The sequence below is a fragment of the Sceloporus occidentalis genome, unplaced genomic scaffold (genome assembly GCF_023333645.1).
Source record: "Sceloporus occidentalis isolate IW3139 unplaced genomic scaffold, rSceOcc1.0.p SCAF_1, whole genome shotgun sequence".
NCBI classification, from domain to species: Eukaryota; Metazoa; Chordata; class Lepidosauria; order Squamata; family Phrynosomatidae; genus Sceloporus; species Sceloporus occidentalis.
Window position 1 is genome coordinate 176,455,033 of NW_028316981.1, and position 13,650 is coordinate 176,468,682.

Genomic DNA, 13,650 nt, shown 5'->3' on the forward strand with positions numbered 1-13,650 from the left:
CTAATAAATACATGACTCCCCCCCCAAACAGTCCCTAACATCAGAGCCCAGCCTTCTAGAAAGTTTGTATACAATTTTTTAGTAATTTTTTACAACCACAGACAACTCAGACAATGCTCATTGAATGTTCAAAGCACTTTGCATATGTTCTTTCTAGAATCTTCAAGAAGAGCATTGTAATATAGACAGGCATAGCTCTTAATTTAGGGACTGTACATACAGCCAGATTGGGGCCATGGCAGCCTCACACCATGGCCTCAATCTGGCCTTTAGAGGGCACAAAAAGGAACCACAAAAAGTGACTTCTTTTTGTGCCCTCAAAAAGGTGGCATAGCTGTGGTGACACAGCTATATGGCGCTCCTTCAGCGCTGTGTCATATGGATGCAGTGCCGGAGGTGCACCATTACAACACATGCTGTATGGAGCAGTGTTTGGCATCAGGGTGCCCTGGGGAGGATTCTACGCCCCAAGTCTGCCCCCATGCCGGCCTTTCAGGGATCTTAGGGTGCATCTTGGGCCAAATAAAATGGCATCACCTAGTTTTCATAGTGAGCTGTCTAAATGACATACAGGACAATTCAGGCTGAATCTGGGCCTTTTCATTGCCTTGGGGCTTGATCCAGAGGAGAATATTTGTATGTACATTGCTGTGTAAATCTACAGTGCTATATAAATAAACTATATATTTATTAATAATAATAAATAATGGGGCTTTATCCCAGTTTTGAGCAGACAATCCACATATTCGTACATGTGTATGGACTGTGGTGTTGGTGTGAGGTGCACGGGGAGTGGGGGAGTAGTTCAGAAATACATACATTCTCCTGCATGGGGGCACAGAGAGAAAAAAATCTTGGAGCAACCATGATGGTGTGGTTATGCATATTGCAATTTATTGGTACGAAGTGTGTTCAAAAGGGAGAGCAGTGAGGAATCTGCCTCAGTGTTTGTAGGAAAGCCTGTCCACACACAGTCTGGGCAACCAGCCAAAGGCTTGTTGCTACACAGCTGATTGCAGAGGTGCAGCACCAGCTAATGAGCAAGCAAAGTAACAGAGCAGTTTACAATCCAGCATTTACTTCGCTTAGCAAGAAAAAGCCTTATATCCCAAAGTTCTGTCACAAGTTTCAGGTCTGGCAAGAGAGTTCAGCAATATCCGAGTCAGGTGAATGGAATGCAGAATCAACAACACAGTCTAGGTCAAGCCCAGAGTTCAGGAACATGATGGGAAGCCAGGTAGATCAGATAATCTCTGACAACTCTTGGAGTGCAGGTCTGTGAATGTATAGATCAGCAGCTCAATGCAGATGCTGCTTAATTAATTGCTGCTTCCTCAAGCCATCCCTTTCTTGTCTCTGCTTTGTGAAGGTAGATATGGGTAAGTTGTCTTCTGTATCTGGATGGATGGGACTCTCTGCCATCGCTGGTACTGCACTCTGGTCAGTAGCTGAAGTTTATGGTTCTGGAACCTCTTCCTGCTCTGATCCAGCAATAGGTTGTAGCATGTCCACTGCTTCAGTCTCTGAGTCATAGTCTATTTCCATATTCTGGAAGCAGGGCATGACAAACCCTTTGTCAGCTCGTGATTGAAGTGAGGATTGAAGCCTGGGTTTTCTAACAGCTTACCCTGTTTACTAGTAGGGAAAAATTTCAGAGGGATATGAAACATACGTGTCTGAACTTTATCAGTTACAAGAATGTATTCATTTCTTTTATGTTCCCTGATTTTGTTTTTCCGAAGGTGACACTGAGGATGTTTAAGCTTCAGCAAGCCCAAGCAGAAAGAATCCCTGTTGGATACCAGAACCTGACTGAGTTCTGTAAGCCCTACAAAGTTGGGGAGAAATACCTGGAATTCATTCAGAAGCTGCAGAGGAAAGAACTACCCATGGAGATTTACAAATTTGAGGAATTTGCCCCTTCAGGGCAAAGGTAAGAAAGCAGTGTCCATATTCTCATCCAAGTGGTCTACTTCAGTGCTACCATGAACTTGAAAAAGTTACATTCGGGAATTACAGTGCGTCCTCGCCTTACGCGGGGATCCGTTCCAGATCCCTCCGCGTAAGGCGAATTCCGCCTATGCTCAAGCCCCATTGTTTCCAATGGGGCTTGTGCATGGCGGCTGTGGCAGCACGTGGGGCGCAATGGGCGCGCGCCCATTAAATTGAATGGGACGCGCCGCCCTGCGCGCGCTCCGCGGCTTGAGTGCGTATGCTCAAGCCGCGTATGGCGCGGGCGCGCTATACAAGTTTCAGAATTCTCCCACCAGCAGGGTCACTAGCCATGTTGGGTAGTCAATCTGAATTGTAGGACTTTACCAGGGAGGAGAAACAAAAAAAGCCCTGTTTTTGTTTTCCTCTATGCTACCATTGGCTTCTCCTTCCTGTACTGAGCACACAAGTTCCTTCTAGTGGGAGCTAGTCTGCAATAACCTGCAATCTTTTCAGACTTAGGACACACCAGTAGCCTCTAAAAACACATTTTGTGGCTTTTTTCTTACTTTTTTGCCAGATGTTTTATAGCGGGAGTGCTGGTGTTGTGACTCCATTGGGTCAAGTAGTGATCCAGTAGAATGCCCTGCTTGTCCAGTTGAAGAGCAAAATGCTAATGCAAAGCTGTAGTCTACAGTCATGTTCAATATCAGCTTTAGTGGTTGGCCCACAATTGCAAATCCATCATCTCTCCACCATGGCCTAATGGTTTTGGTATGCAAGACAGCCCAGTTAATCACTAGGAAGCAGAAGAGCTGGATAACACAACTATTCCAGATGCATGAAAATGGAAGCCAAATCTTTACTGTTGACCCGAGGTCAATATTATGTCATGTGGTACTGTGTCAAAGACTTATTAAAGCAAAAACAAAAGTACTATATCCACAGTCTTCCTCTGCAGAAATTCAGCCATGTCTGAATTTGCTTTTCTGGAGGAATAACTATCCTGAAATTAAAATAAATTGTCCAAAGAAAAAATTAAGCTGCTTCACTACAGGTTACTATTGATTGTTCCAAGGACAAAACTACGGGTTATGTAGAAAATAGATTTAGCAGATTTTGCATCGCAAATGACACCCTAACCATTTAAAGTAATTTCCACCCACAACTTTAAATCAGAAACCAATTAAACCCAACTGAGGGAAATTGTGTAGAGGGAAATTTTTTTTGTGGGAGATTTTCTGTGAAGAACTATGAACTTTTCCCTCTTATCTGGTGAACCCTTACAAATGCCTCCTTAGCTCCTGCATTCATGTAAGGAGAGCAAACAGAAGCTTGGGATGTGCATTTAATGGAAACGATGTATAAGCAGCTGTATAAGAAACATAAAGGACTTTCCCAAACATTTGTTTCCTTAGCCATAAATCTGGAAATGAAACAGGAAGTACCTGACAGAAGTTTTACCTCAAAAGCCACCATGGCTTTAATTCTTACAAACAACATTTTGAACAAACTGACAAATCAAAACCTAGCAGAGTTTGAAAGAGTGATGATTATTCTATATATTCATGTATAAGACTAGAAATTTTAGTCAAACATTGACCCTCAAACCCTGGGTTGATTTATCAACCTGCCAGTGTAAGAACTGTACTTCAACTCTTATCAAAAAAGGAACCATCCCCTTCTTTGAGTAGAGTGACAAAGGGCAAGAGTTTTAGGAGATTATCGCATGCGCCAGTTTACATGCGGGTTGTAACCATCAGTGATGGAACTTATCGCACTGCCCTGTGCCAGGTAGTAGGCAGCCTGTAACCAACCTGGGCTTTTCCTACAGCTTTTCATGAATGGGAAAATCTCATTCATGAAAAGCTGTGGCCAGGCACGGTGCAGTGCAATAAGATCTGTCGCTGACAGTTACAACCCACGTGTAACCCAGCATGGATTTCATATGTGATAATCTCCTTAGTCAATCCAAGGAGCACCTAAAAGAAGCACCAACCCCCTCTACTATCTCTGCTGTAGCACTGCTTCTGATCTTTTTGAATGCCTGGGTGGGAAGATGGTGGTGGTGGTGGTAGGTCTTTGGCACTTCCCTGAAAGAAGCACCAAGAGTAGAGGAAGTCAGTGAGTCTTTTGGGTTGTCTTGGGACAGACTAAGCTCTCACTTTTTGCCATTCTACTCAGACACAGAGATGCTTTCTTTCTTAAAGAGTTAATAGTATACCTTAATACCTAATCTTTTATGACATGCACATTTTCTTAGCCCCATTCGCACCTGGTTGCCTCCCCCATACATCTCATAGCCGCCATTTCCCATAGTTCCTTCCTCATCCAGCTAGCCTTTAGAGTGAGCACAGTTTTGCCTGCTGGAATTTTTAAAAGTTCTTTGGCACTGTATTCCTTTGCTTCATCCTTTACATCCTTTGTTATATCCCCTTAAGATTTACCCCTCAATTTATCCACAAGTCATATTACAATCCATAATTTTGGCCCCCAAACCTTCCCTCGACTTATACATGAGGTTGACTTATAGTTGACAATATACAGTAGCTACAATAACAGACATGTAGTATCAAACGTGAACAACAAGGGATACCACATGTCAAGGAAAAAGTCAAGGTAACTGCCAACCGCAGCAGGAAGAAAAGAAAGGTGCTGGTGGTTTGGGACTCATTGCTCAAGGGTATAAAGGCACTTGTATGCCAGCCTGACAAGATGAATCAGGAAGTGTGCTGTCTTCCTGGCACAAACATCCAGGATGTCACTGACAGCTTGCCAAAACTCATCAACAACACAGATCTGTACCCCTCTCTCCTTATTCATGTGGACACCAATGACACTGCAATTAGACCAGGTCTAATGGTTTTAAGTTATAAGAGAGTAAATTTCAACTAAACATTAGAAGGAACTTTTTGACAGTTCAGCAACAGTCCAGAACCAATTACTTAGAGAGATGGTGAGCCTCTTTGTCTATACATCATCAAAAAGAGGCTGGACAGCTCCCTGCTGGGGATGCTTTAGCTAGAGATCATGCATTAAGCATAGGGTTGGTTTCGATGGCCCATAATTCCCTTCCAACTATGATTCTACAGTCCAAAACACACTGCAGAATTAGTACAGTTTGAGACCACTTTAGCTGTCCTGGCTCTATGCTAGGAAAGACCGGCCATTAAGGCTGGCCTGGGGGCAGAGTCAGGGCATAGTGTCCATATGACGCACACCCTGACTCTGACCCCAGGCTGACACGATACTGTGTGCCACCACACAGTGAGTGTACATCATGGTACTCCTCTGGCGCTGCATCCAGATGATGCAGCGCCAAAGGGAGCACTGAAAAGCTGCGGTGCCAGCGACTACAGTGCCCTTTCCACGGCAAAGAAAGGAGATGCTTTTTGTGGCTCCTTTTTGTACCGTGGAAAGGCGAGATCAGGGCTGCAGTGTGCAGTTGCTGTGGCTCAAATCTGGCACTAAAAGGGACAGCTGGAGGCTGCCCCTTAGGGGCAGTCTGTACAGTTCCCAAGTTTTGTGAGACATTTAGTTTTCTCTGTCTCATCTGGTGCCACAATAAACTACAATTCCCAGGTTCCGTAGCTCTGAGCCAGGGCAGTAAAAGCCATCCCAAATTGGATTATTTAAGCAGTGCATTTTGGAGCTATGGTTCTAACATTACTACTAAGTGACATGGAAATGGGGAAAAGGATTGCATGGTAGGAGGTGGAGCACAGGATATATAGGCAAACCAGTTTTATTTGATGAATGGAAATCTAAATGGAAGTGCAGCTTTTACTATTGTTCAGTTAAAAGTTTGGAACAGGAAACACATTAGAACCTACACATTTTAAAAATCTTTTTAAAATTGCACTAAAACTCATTTCTGCCTATGGGTTTTTAAATATACCTTAGTGCATAAACAAAAAGAATGAAATAGTGCCGTAATAGTGCTGGGTGCTCTTGTACAGGAATTCCTTTTCAACGACTTGCATTTGAATGAGTTCCTCAGCCTGACTTTTCTGAAAGGGAAAGTAAACATTGGCTTCCTCTGGGAAACTATAAGGGATAAATGGGTCCGTTGCTTCCTCAGGTCACCCTCCAGTGCTAAAAGAAAGAATGCCGCACAATATATTCGTATCTCATCCTCTGTTGTTGACCTCAGCAACTCCTCAGAGGAAGCTTCTGGGAAGCCATCTTCCTCAAGTAGTGAGCAAAGTAAGTTACATGAGATGTGAAGCTAATTTTCTGTCTTACCCTTCAGAATTGTTTTATGATTGTTGCTATAGTCTTGCTAGGTCATAAACAGTTCAGACTGAAGTGGGAGTGAAGAGGTGAGCCAGGCAAACACAGGTGAGGCCCTTCAAAGTCAACACAACTTACATCATTATAATTATGCCTCAGAGACTAATGTGGAACATGTTACCTGTTCCCTTGGATCTCTAGCTCAAGGATGGCCAACTTTGGTATCATCAGGGGTCACTCTGTCCTCTAGGCATTGGTTTGGGGGGAGCCCAGATGTGTTTTACCATATATTACAAAGTTCTGTGTGAGTAATCATGCTTTGTAGTAAAGATGGCCCATCACATGGCAAAGGATTAAGTGTTGTGGCAACTTAGTAAAATGTGTAGAATTCAAAAGAAGGAGGCATTGTTAAAAACCTAGAAGAGAGAGCCACTGCTAAAGTTATAAAATGTTCTTTGGCATTTGAATTTGTTATTATTATTTGTCTTCAAGTTATTTCTAACTTCTGGCACCTTAAAGCAACCCTATGATGGGATTTTCTTGGCAAGCCCTGTTCAGAGCAGGTTTGCCATTGCCTTCCTCACATGCTCAAGATCATCCAGTGTGTTCCCATGGCTGAGCAGGGATTTGATGGCCAATCTCCCAGAGTCCTAGTCCAACACTATGCTAACTCCCTAGTATTTGCATACTGTAAAACTTTCCCTCACAGGTCAAACTTTGCCCAATATTTTGAATGTATCTTGATAGGGGTTTGGCAGGGTCATTAAAAAAAGAGGGGGGCTGAAATTGCCTAGAGATGGAAAAGTTTAAACAGATCCACTCATTGTAATGGGCTAAATACAATGTGGACAACGGCTCTATTAGATAAGTTGTCAGGTAAATCTAGGTAAGTGAAGGGAGAGAAATGTATGGACAATTTTGATAAAACCTAGGTTCCCTTTATTTCATTTGTAAATAAAAAACATTGAGGCCGTGTTCTAGAAGCTTTTCGTCTTCACAAAAAATATATCTTTTGGTCATCCACCAAAAAAATATCATAGCTAATCACAGGGCCAAAAAACATAAAAAGAAAGAAAACGTAATATGTGTAAGACTTGTTACCTGTAGTATTAACAGTAATGACACTTCTGTTATTTTTCTCTTGAAAAAGATAGAGTGTGGCATGATGAAATATTATAGATTTTATTTCCTTGTTTTTTCACCTTATGTTGGTTTTCTTTGTTATTATGTGTCTATTAAAATAAAACTAAAAATGAAAGAACAAAGTAGTTTACAAGTGGGCCACCAATTGCTTGCCCCTAATCTTGGGTCATTAAAATACTCCCTGAGTATTTATGTTATGGTTTCTTTTTTGCAACCTTGTTAAGATTTTTTTAAAAGTTAAAAGACAGCAATAGTATAAATTATCAAATATGTAAAAAACAACAGGTAAACAAACGCAATTAATTTTATTTGCATCTAAGTAGTCACTTGGCTAAGCTTTCATTGGGGCATCCCAAATCACATAAAAGTGCAAATACAAGAACGACACCATTTACGTAAACAGTGTTGCAGCTGATGAAGATGCTGAAATGGATGGGAAACCTTTGCTTGTGTTGGAGATCTTTGTGTGAGTCAGAGGACTCTTGTGAGGCTTTGCAGTGGGTTGAACCTTTTGATCAAGGACCCAACCCCAGTATGTTCAGGACAGTGGGATTTCCAGGCCCCAGTTTCAGCACTTGATCTACAAAAGGTTTTGCTATTTATCAATATGAATTTACTTTAGCAGACTGGAGGCTAGTAGCTAAATATTTAGCTCTGTGTTTCAGAGCATTTGGGAACTGTCCATCTCTGGAGCTCCTCCTAGCCCCTCTCTGCTCCGACTCATCTGCTTCTCTCAGTTTCTCCTTTTCCTCGCCAACTACTTCTGGACTAATACTTTGCTCTAGTTCTCCCCCCAAACTATATTACTTAGGAATCTTTGTTATGTTCTAGGCTTATGTAAAAGGAAAAAGTTGCATTTACATCAGATATGGCTGCAGGGATGCAAATAGAGGGGGTTTACCATTGCTTTCCTCTGAGGCTGAGAGAGCGTGACTTGCCCAAGGTCTCCCACTGGGTTTCTGTGGTCTAGCTTGCTCAGTGCTTTTGGGGGCCATCTTAGATCATAATAAATAAAGGCAGACTAGTACATACATATTGACAATGAGATGTTGAAATTCTGTGTTTTGTTTGTGCAAAAGACTGGATTCAAATTTGTCAACCCTAAAACAGAAAATGTCACACAAAGGAAGGGGAAGGTATCTTTTATGGGAAGATATCTTTTATAGGAAGATATCTTTTATAGGAATGTAAAGTTCATAAGAATAGAGTAAAAACAAGCTGGGATCAGTTTTCTGTTTAGCTCTTTATGTATTGCATTCCACACACACAGACTGTGGTGTGATACTAGTCATCAGAGGTAGCTCTCTGAAGAGACTACAAATATTTATCCAGTTATATTATTTCTTATCTATCAGAGCTTCGAAACATAGCCTTTTTTGGACTACAGCTCCCATATATGGGTGAGTGATTATAGGATCTCTAATTCCCTATCTGTCTCCCTGCCTTTCTGTAGTGCATACTGCAATGCTTAACTTATTTGGATCAGCTAACACACGTAGAAAATAAAGTCCACTGTAGTGGTTAGTGTGTTGGACTTTAGGTGAAAAGATCTGGGTTCCTCTTCTTGATACAAATCAAATTTACATTGTGGCTTTATGGCAGTCAGTGTTAAAGTTTAAGGCCTCCCTTAAAACATTATTAGGGTAATATGTGGGTGTATTGGACCGAATCCAAGCCAACGTATTCCTCCCTGAACTCACTGGAGGATACAGATGTGCTTCTCACATAGGCCTGCCAGCAGCCTTTTTTCCTCCGGAGGGAAGCCACAGCCGCCAAACCGTGCGGCTTCCCTGCAGAGGAAAAAGAACCCGAGAAAAGCAGGGGCAGTGTAACGAAGTGCACCACTGGTGCACTCGTTACGTAAGCACTGCCATTGTTACAAAGCCCATACGTTCTAAGGTTAGGGACCGTGTGGTTGCTGCACGGTCCCTAACCCTAGAATCGGCGCTGGTATGCAGCTTTATGGCGGTATGTACCACGCCATAGTTAAGAAATGTATGCCTTATCTTCATATCATTTAAGTCCTCAAGCTGGCCTGTGCTAATTTTTAAAACATTTACTCTGCATAGATTTAAGAATCCTCTTATCTTCAACAGAAAATAGGAGGGAGATCCCTCCTATTTTGGGTCATGTTTAACCTATAATTTAAAATTTTATTTCTTGGTTTGGTATCTCATGTACATCAGGTTAACATTCCTTCTGCTAAGTGTCTGGAAAGCTATTGGTATACGTCCCCTACTTCCGCACTCTCTTTTTCTTTTAACTAAGGATAAAAATATCCTCTTATTTTTCTTATATGATTATTCCTGGGAAGATAGAAAAATCTCTGTTGAGATTGCCTGAAGACAGATGGGTGATAGATTGTTTTGATATGCTGGCCTGGGGGTACATTTTCTACTCAATTAGAACAGGACACCTCCCAAATAAGATACTACAGCCCAGTGCACTTAATTTACTTCAATCTGGTAGGAGCCAGAGTGAATTCCCTGGAGTGGTGCCTGCACATGCCAGAGTGAATGGTTTTAGTAATGCCAGATGACCTGTAAACCTTCCAGCACATGCTCTCCACTGCCTTTAAAGATGATTCTGCCTGGTCCACTTTCCCCTTCTCTCTTATTGGGTTAAGATGTAACATTTTCAGAGTGAACACATTACAGAGTGATTTCCCCTAGCAGTTACTGGTGGTGTTAGCCCCAATCCCATTTCATTACCTAGCAAGTGATACAAAGTAATGATAGAGTGAGGAGCCCTTGTAGGAAAGCACTGTTAGTCAGGTGTCTCTTTTCGAAGCCAAATATGCATTTATGTGCATGCCTATTCATTTTTTTCCACCTCTACTAATAAAAAGACATAAACGAATCCAATAGCACCTTTGAGATTAACTAGAAGGAAATTTTAACATAGGCTTTTGTGGATTCAGTCTGTGTCATCAGATGCTTGAAAGCTTATGTTACGTCTTCCCAGTTAGATTAGTTTCAAAGGTGCTCCTTTATATTTCTTTTGATTTTAAAACAGATGAACACAGCTATCTCTTTGAATTCTATTCATTTTTTTAAATAATCAGAAGAATTGTTAAGAACAGTTGTAAAACTTACCTGGACAGGCCTTTTGGTGTCAGGTATCACCTCTCTCCACCACAAAGGAGACAAAAGCAACTCCTCCCCACAGCAAATCTTGCCAAGAAAACCACATTATATGTTTGCCTTAGGTTTGCTATAAGTCAGAAATTACTTAAAGGTGCACACAACAACAACAACAACAAATTGTGGAATGATCTGACAGAAGAGATTCAACAGCTGGATACACTGTCTGAGTTTAAAACGGTGTTAGATACCAATCGCTTCCAACAGGCCTATCCAGAAGGTTTTTAAATTTTAAATTGATTGTTTTAATATGTATTCTTCTTTTAATTGATTACGTATTTTTAATTGATGTTCATGTTTCTAACTGTGTTATGTATGTATCGGTTGCTGTATTTTAATCTGTTGTTCCACGTCTTGATCCATAGGAAGAAGTGGGTAAGAAATTGTTGTTGTTGTTTTTAACCTGGGGATGGCTATGAGGTGATAATTTGGTTTGGTTTCTTTCTTGCTAACCAATAGGCACTCACAATAATGGTGTATCTCCTTGTGAAGTCAACGATTCTCTTATTTCTGAGATGAAGAACTGGCTTTTTAAAGTTCAACTTAAAAGGTGTCAAAAACATATGCAGTTTATATGACCAGAGCTCAAAGGACAAGGAAAACTGTGGTATTCCTACACTACCTCTATCACTGTAAAAGCAGAAATAATACACAATCTTTGTTTTATTCCGTTGTTCAGGTGCCAACAAATCCTTCTGCAGTGACACAGAGAGCCTGGGAGGAAGTACAGAGTGCCAGTCCTTGGATTCATCCACATCTAGTCCAGGTGAGAGGCAATATAGCCTGTTCTTGCTTATGTCCTGTTTCTTTTTCATAGCCTGGGAAATTATAATCATAAGAGTAGTGATCATACTTCTAAGAGTTATGGTAATACTTCCAAGAGTAGTGAAAAGGAACTTGAGAAGCTTGTTTGGAATTGTTGTCCAAGAGGAGATATAAGCTAAGATTCTCATGGAACCTGGCAGAGTTTAAGCCTCTGCCAGCATGATTCTCTCTGCCTTCTGGGTTCCATGGGGTCATTGTCACTGGTGCAGTACATCTAGCCATCTGGAACTCATGCTCATGGCCAATCAGTGACTGAGGAGGAAAGGGGGTCCCATGCACTGCCTAGCTGCAGTTTTTCAGCCAGGAGAAAGGAAACGTTATCCTTGCAGTCCTGCAGCGTACTTGCTACAGGTCCGGCTAGGACCTTTCTTTCTTCCAGCTGCAAAAGTACAGCCATATGATGTCCAAGACGTACTGTCTCCCTATCACTGTTTGGCTATGGGTTTGAAACCCAGCAAATTCTGGGTTGCCCGGAGGGGGTAGGTGATTGCACAAGGAAGTACTGAATAATTCCTTCTGCATTGACTGAAAAAACAGATACACTGGTGCAACAGCAGTATATCACCAACAGACAATAGCAGCGTATCACCAACAACTAGCTGTTCATTTTTTTCCTCCTCTGTGGTACTTGTTTTAAATTAATAAAACAAGCTTAAACAAAACAAAACAAAACAAAACCTTTAATTGCCTAAATAAATAAAGGCAACTTTACAAACTGGTGGCTCTTAGATAACAGGGGCTCTCACAATCACAGGTGCTATTGAAAAAGCTTGCTTACCTATTGAAGTCAATCTTGCCTCCCACAGATGTCACCTGCAGCACTATACATTCATCAGTAGGGAACAGAAATTGGGGAAAAATACTTTTGTGGACTGCAGATCCCATAATTCTGCAATTATGGACACTGGCCATGTTGGCTAGGAAATTATGGGAACTGTAGTTGAAAAAGTAACTTTTCCAAGCTTGTTTACAGAACCCAGGCCACATGAGTCTTCAAACAGATTAGTCATCAGTGGACATCTTGAACACCAGTTGTTTTATTTTTTCAGGATCTAATACAAGCCACAATACTTATTGAGGTTTGAAGCCTTTTGTTTTACATTGGTTTCTGTATGTCAAGTGCTTTGGGCATCTTCAGTTTGGTGGGCTAAATGTTTAATATGATTAATATTTTAATATGAATAAATCAGCAAATTTGGACCAAGATAGATTTCCAGGTGGCCTTTAAGGTTTGCCCTGAGAATGGCACATGAAAATAGTTCAACTGCAAATTTGTCAGGTGTGCACAACAATGTCAAATCACTGTTCTCCAGGAAATAGCTTCCTTGGATCCTGTCCTGTGAAGAAAGCAGAATATAAAATAAAGAAAGAAATAGGTTGACACTGATAAGAATACTCTCTTTGCCATATTCAGGAAGAGGCTTGCATCCAGGAAGACTCTCAAGCTGTCTCACAAATCTACTTCGTTAGAGAAAATGGAGCCCTACTTAAGAATATCATCTAAAGCAGCATAGCCACCAACTGTCCCAGTTTGGCAGGGAAAGTTCTAATTCATCCTCTGCTGTCCCTGTTTTTCAGCTGCTTTTAAAACATCCCAGTTTCCCTTTCTCTCTTTGACATGAGAATACTTCTATTGATCCATACTGAGTTCAGGGTGAAAAATTAGTTTATACTAAATTAATTTAGTTGGGGTGGGGGGAGAGGAGGAGACCCTTCGCAGTAGGCAAAAACAAATTGCTGCAACCTATCCTAGCTTATCTGTTCTTCCTCATTAAGAACTTTTCTTATGACCATATTCTGATGTTTCTTGGCCATACTTGTTCAAGTTTTGATCAAAGCAATGTTGAAAGATATGAAATATGTATTTCATACTTTTTCATTTCTAAAGCTGTTCATCATAGGCAACTTCATCTTTTCTACAAGGTAAGCATCTGGAACGTTGTAACATTTTATACTGCACAGAGGCAATATCTCATGAAGTTTAAAACTGCATACCACATTTTCTTTTTCATACAAGAGATATCATATCTGGAGTGTATTGTGGGCTTGAACATCACTAGCTCTTGGCTTTCATGGCTTCCATTATTGTTTTAAATAAGTATTTGATTTATGTTCAGGCCACAAGAAGTTGCTGAAAGCTCCATCAACTGGCACCATGTCCTCTTCAGAGGACTGTGAAGACAGAGATTTGACACAAGCTTATGATAATGGTGAGGAGTCAAAACCAAAGCAATCAAGAAATAAAATCAAGAAATTTAAGAGGGGAGGTGGCCCTGAATTACATCACACTCAGATGAAACGTGTCTGTGGACACGTTTGCCATCCGGCTCAGACAGGACCATCCACAGATCATGAGATAAAACTGTTCTTCAGA

The 13,650-nt window shown here is 41.2% G+C and overlaps 1 protein-coding gene across 2 annotated transcripts in view; it reads left to right on the forward strand.

The window, feature by feature from the left end:
• The window catches only part of LOC149322793 (GEM-interacting protein-like), a 78,429-nt gene that overhangs the window by 38,923 nt on the left and 25,856 nt on the right, over positions 1-13,650 (forward strand). The window contains exons 7-10 of one of the 2 annotated variants that reach the window (XM_089483126.1): positions 1,743-1,933; positions 6,014-6,138; positions 11,131-11,217; positions 13,394-13,486. In XM_089483126.1, the coding sequence (XP_089339252.1) occupies positions 1,743-1,933; positions 6,014-6,138; positions 11,131-11,217; positions 13,394-13,486 (496 nt within the window). The remainder of the gene's footprint in view (positions 1-1,742; positions 1,934-6,013; positions 6,139-11,130; positions 11,218-13,393; positions 13,487-13,650) is intronic. The other variant, XM_089483133.1, reaches the window with a different exon arrangement.